The sequence below is a fragment of the Taurulus bubalis genome (genome assembly GCF_910589615.1).
Source record: "Taurulus bubalis genome assembly, chromosome: 13".
In the NCBI taxonomy this organism is placed as follows: domain Eukaryota; kingdom Metazoa; phylum Chordata; class Actinopteri; order Perciformes; family Cottidae; genus Taurulus; species Taurulus bubalis.
Window position 1 is genome coordinate 466389 of NC_136601.1, and position 5941 is coordinate 472329.

The following is a 5941-nucleotide window of genomic DNA, read 5'->3' on the forward strand; positions in this document are numbered from 1 at the left end:
CCAGACCAGAGACCAGAGACTAGAGACCATCCCGATGAGGCTGCTTAAAGAAGTGTTGCCTTTAGTTCGTGCCTCCCCTATATTCATCAGTGTCTGTTCTGCATCCGTTAGTATTACCTTTAGAGTCTTCAGGACTATCAGTATGTTTGGCTCTGAGCTCTCTTCCTCTTCCTCCTCGTCTTCATCTTGCTCTTTTAAAACGTCGTCATATTACATACATACATGACATGTTCTCTGCATGTAACCATCACATCAGTGCAGGAGCCGTGTCGCTGCTGTGGGGGTTCAGGTCTTTGCTCAAGGACTCTTCCACATGCGGACCATGGGCTGAGCGGTGATGGAACCCTGAACCTCGTGGTGCCAGAACCACCACTCACCCCCTGGGCTACTCCTCCTCCTCCTCCTCCTCGTCTTCCTCCAGCAGGTTAATGACTTGTTGATCAAACAGAGGCTTAGCTTGAGTCTGATTGGTCCTCTGAGTGTCAGTCGGGGGCGGGGCAGGTAGTTGAGTGACAGCTGGTGAGATAAGAACGTCCAATAACAACGTGTTCCCTCAGAGAACCAAGAGGACTCATTGTCTGAACTAAAGTTACTGATATTCATTATGATACACTTTTAAAGTTTAAAGAACATGTCAACATTAATATTTGTCTCAGTTCAGTACACATGTGTGATACATTCCTGTTTAATAAAGATATCACCGTCAATACTAAAGTCTTCCTCTTTTTAAGATTATTCTGGCTCTTTTTTGGGGGAAATTCAACCTTTATTATTGTTATTATTATTATTTGTATTATTAACAATAATGTCATCATTGTTTCTGTTGTTATTTCCATCATTATGTATTCATTGGACTCTGTTCTCCTAAGATCTCCAACTGAGCTGCTGCTGTGGAGCAGATTGCTGCGAGCCAGAGGTCAAAGGTCAATGGCTAAAGGTGGCTCTGTGACCTTGAGGTGGCTGCTCCGGCTGACCTGGGGTCCGTGCTGAGGGGTAAGTGTGTCTGCTGTCGCCTCGGGGCCTCAAGCGGCCCTCTGAAGCTCTGGAGCTCTGATCTGATCCCGGATCAGATCAGAGCTCCAGAGCTGAAAGAAGTTTAACATCACGTCTCCATTCAAAGCAGGAAGCTCACAGGAGCTCACTATACAGCCCACCCAGTCCTTGCATGGATCATAGTCTCCTGGTGATATAGTTATGTTACCAGTCCTTGTATGGATCATAGTCCCCTGGTGATATAGTGATGTAGATGTGTGTGTCGTCTGCATAATGGTAACACACTGTGTTGTTCATCGTGAGCAGTGGCAACATGTAGGTGTGAACAGAAGAGGCCCCAGTATTGAGCCTTGAGGAACACCACATGTCATCCTAGTCAGCTCTGATGTGTAATTAACTACCAACACAAAGTATTGTCCTTCTAGGAGGATTCACACCAGTTAAGTGCTGCAGAGAGTCTACCGGTCTGTGTAGCAGTATGTCATGATCCACCATGTGGAATGCAGTACTGATATATATATATATATATATATATATATATATATATATATATATATATATATACTCACTGAGATCCAGTAATACTGAGACTGCAGTTCTGCATCAGTCTGTGTTTAAGTGTCGTTGAAAACCGTAAGAGCAGTTTCAGTTCAGTAGAAACAGTAGAGACAATAGAGACAGTAGAGACAGTAGAAACCTTACAAAGCTGTATACAGCTGACATAATTTTATTGTCTCCTCTTCTTATTCCTCCTCCTCTCCTTCCTCTTCTTCCTCCTCCTCCTCTTCCTCTTCTTTCTCCTCCTCAATCCTCTCCATCCTCCTCCTCCTCTCCTCCTCACCCTCCTCCTCTCCTCCTCCTCCTTCTCCTCATCCTCCATCCTCCTCCTCTTCTCCTCCTCCTCCTCCTCTTCCTCCATCCTATCCATCCTCCTCCGCCTTCTCCTCCATCCTCCTCCTCCTCTCCTCCTCCTCTTCCTCCATCCTATCCATCCTCCATCTTCCTCCTCACCTCCTCCTCCTCCTCCATCCTCCTCCTCCTTCTCTCCTCCTCCATCTTCCTCCTCCTCCTCTTCCTCCATCCTATCCATCCTCCTCCTCCGCCTTCTCCTCCATCCTCCTCCTCCTCCTTCTCTCCTCCTCCTCCTCTTCCTCCATCCTAGCCATCCTCCATCCTCCTCCTCCTCCATCCTCCTCCTCCTTCTCTCCTCCTCCATCTTCCTCCTCCACCTCCTCCTCCTCCTCATCCTCCATCCTTTTCCTCCTGCTCCTCCATCCTCCTCCTCCTTCTCTCCTCCATCTTCCTCCTCCTCCTCCTCCTCCTCTTCTCACAATAGAACCTTCCTGAGCTCATTATGAGGCTGCAGGTGTTCGGCGGCAGTTAATCCGCTCAATTAGTGCACGGACTCGTGCACATCAACAATAACCAGAGTCAACACCAGAGAGTTCATAGGAGGAGGAGGAGGAGGAGGAGGAGGAGGAGGAGGAGGAGAAGAGGAGGAGGAGGAGGAGGAGGAAGAAGAGGAGGATGGAGAGGATGGAGAGGAGGAAGAGGAGGAGGAGGAGGACGATGGAGAGGATGGAGAGGAGGAAGAGGAGGAGGAGGAAGAGGATGGAGAGGAGGAGGATGAAGAAGTAGAAGATGAAGATGATAATAATAAAGATAATAATTATAACAATGATGATTATGAGGATAATAATAATAATAATAATGATAATAATAAAGATATTACAAATAATTATAATAGTGATGATGATAATAATGATATTAATAATATACATTAAAGTTGTCACTTTGAGTTTCTTCTGTTTGTCTGTGACTTTAAGTTTATTGTCTTATATAAATAAAGTTTATTAATATGATCTTTATTATAAATATATATTATCAATTGTACATTCATATCTATTTTATATTTTGATAATGCTTTGATATTTTGATATGCTGTTTAACATATATATATATATATATATATATATATATATATAATAAACAAGCCTTTTGTCTGCTACTGATGACGTCATGAATAAGAGAAACAGTCATAGTTATTTTCATAGAAACGTTATAACTTTATTTGTTTTGCAGTAAATAGAATAAAAATCTCTTTATGTACAAAATACAGATTTCAAGAGGAAACAAAACGAGTGAAATAAATAAAATAAAATCATCAATAACTACGGGGGGCATGATGCACGCGCACGCGCTCATCTCTCTGGCACGCGCTCATCTCTCTGGCAAAGTGCGGGTTGTGGAGACAAATACAAAAAACTACAGAAGAAGAAAAGTTGTTCTCCTCAACACGTGGGAATAAAATGAATGAGCTCAGTAAATAAGTAAATAAGGCAAGCAGTGATTCTGTCCTGTGTCCTCTCTCCTCTGTCCTCTCTCCTCTGTCCTCTCTCCTCTGTCCTCTCTTCTCTCTCATCTGTCCCCGGTACCGGTACCGTCCCCGACGGGAGTGGGTCTCTGCCGGTCAGTAGACGCCCGGCGCGAAGCTACGGAAGCCGAACAGCGCGTCCTGCGGCCGGTAGCCGTAGTCCTCGGTGGCGGCGGGGCTGCCCGGGCTGGAGGCGCAGTAGGACGGGGAGGACGAGGACGAAGAGCCGCTGGAGCTCCAGGAGGAGCCGGCGTCGCTGCCGGGGCTCGGCGCGTCTCCGAGGCGCGCGGAGCCCAGCAGCAGAGGCGCGTCCCCGAGGCGCGCGGAGCCCAGCAGCAGAGGCGCGTCCCCGGGCTTCCCCGCCTGCAGGTCCGCGATGCGGATGGTCTCCGACAGAGCCCAGATGTAGTTGTGCGCGAAGCGCAGGGTCTCGATCTTGGTGAGCTTGGTCTCGTCCGGGAAGTCCGGCAGGACGTCCCGCAGCGCGTCGAGCGCGTCGTTCAGGTTGTGCATGCGGCTGCGCTCCCGGTCGTTGGCCTTCACGCGCCGGTTCTTCTTCACCACGTGCACGGTGCCCGGGCCGCGGCCGCGGCGCCGCTTCTTCTGCTGCGGCTGCTCGGGCTCCGGGGACGCGGAGCGCGCGCTCCCGCGGGAGTCGCAGTCGTCGGAGTCCGGGAAGAAGTCGCAGCTGTTGCTGTCGATGTCCGAGTACACGGAGTCCATGGTGCGGGTCTGCGGTCTGCGGGGCGAGAGAGAGCGTCAGGACCCGCTGCGTGCGTGCGTGTGTGTGTGTGTGTGTGAGAGAGAGAGCGAGCGCGGGCACGCGCGGGGACTTACCTGAGTCAGTAACGAGTCTGGAGCAGCACGAGCGGCACGCGCCTCTTCGCGTCCTTTGGTGTGATGAGCTCGTGAGCCGCTGAGCCGCTGAGCCTGGCACACGACCGGCCTGCGCGCGCTTATATAGGGGGAGGACGACCCGGGTCCCGGGGCCCCCCACCAGACCCCCTCCCGGACCCGGCCCCGTGCCGCGGGAGCTGCTCATTAACATAATGGCGCCTGCGGTGTTTGCGCACAGAGAAGCGTGCCGGTAATCACGGGCAGCCAATCAGAGCCGGCGGCTGGCCACGCGAGCCGCACGCACGAGCCGCACGCACGAGCCCCCACCCTGTGAGGCAGAAAGACCAAACCCACCTTCAGTTCACCCGAAACATAAAAGAGAGAAAGAAGGAAGAAAGAATAGTCAGGAGGACCCCCACCGGCGGGGACACGCTCCGGAGGGTCCGGATCCTGATCCTCCTCCTCCGGACCCTGATCCTCTCCGGATCCTGATCCTGATCCTGATCCTCATCCGGATCCTGATCCTGATCCTGATCCTCATCCTGGTCCTGATCCTGATCCTGATCCTCTTCCTCTTCCTCATCCTCATCCTCATCCTCTCCGAGAGACAAATATCATTCACCTCTCAAAGTTTATAAAGTTGAAACTTTCATTTTCTTTAAAATGTAAATATATGAAGTTACAACTTCAAATTTTTCTCAGTGACTCTTATTCTGAAAGATACGAATTACTTCACAATAAAAGCATTTAGCACAAAACAAACGAAACACTGAGAAGTCAGAGAATATGATATCATATTGTTTCATATTATATTGTATTATATATATATATATATATATATATATTATATATTATATATCCACATATGATATATATATATATATATATATATATATATATATATATATATATATATATATATATAAAACCCTAACCCTAACACATGTATGTATTTCTATATATATATTCAGTTTTGGAGATCTTGTGTTATAAATGGAACAGGACCCACAACGGAGCCTTGTGGAACTCCATCAGGCTTTTTGAGATGAATTAACTGTAACATTCAGATCAGAACCGCCATCTGATCAATGAGTCCAGATCCTCATGAGTTCAGATCCTCATGAGTCCAGATCCTGATCTTTGCTGTGTGCAGGCAGAGTGATATGAACTGTTTCGCTTCATGAAGTCTGGCTTTTAGTTTGTCTTTTCATGTGTTCGTCAGCAGTAGACCAGTACCCCAGTAGACCAGTAGACCAGTAGACCAGTACCCCAGTAGACCAGTAGACCAGTACCCTAGTAGACCAGTAGACCAGTAGACCAGTACCCCAGTAGACCAGTAGACCAGTACCCCAGTAGACCAGTAGACCAGTAGACCAGTACCCCAGTAGACCAGTAGACCAGTACCCTAGTAGACCAGTAGACCAGTAGACCAGTACCCCAGTAGACCAGTAGACCAGTACCCCAGTAGACCAGTAGACCAGTAGACCAGTACCCCAGTAGACCAGTACCCCAGTAGACCAGTAGACCAGTAGACCAGTACCCCAGTAGACCAGTAAACCAGTAGACCAGTAGACCAGTAGACCGGTACCCCAGTAGACCAGTAGACCAGTACCCCAGTAGACCAGTAGACCAGTAGACCAGTAAACCAGTAGACCAGTAGACCAGTAGACCAGTACCCCAGTAGACCAGTAGACCAGTAGACCAGTACCCCAGTACCCCAGTAAACCAGTAGACCAG

General features: G+C 48.6%; 1 protein-coding gene across 1 annotated transcript; it reads right to left on the bottom strand.

Annotated features, from left to right (window-relative positions):
* Positions 1-3463: 3463 nt before the first annotated feature.
* neurog1 (neurogenin 1) lies at positions 3464-4090 on the bottom strand (the record flags this gene model as incomplete). The annotated part of the gene is made up of 1 exon (XM_079228767.1): positions 3464-4090. One exon carries the CDS (start codon positions 4088-4090, stop codon positions 3464-3466), a length of 627 nt encoding a protein of 208 aa, XP_079084893.1.
* Positions 4091-5941: the final 1851 nt, after the last annotated feature.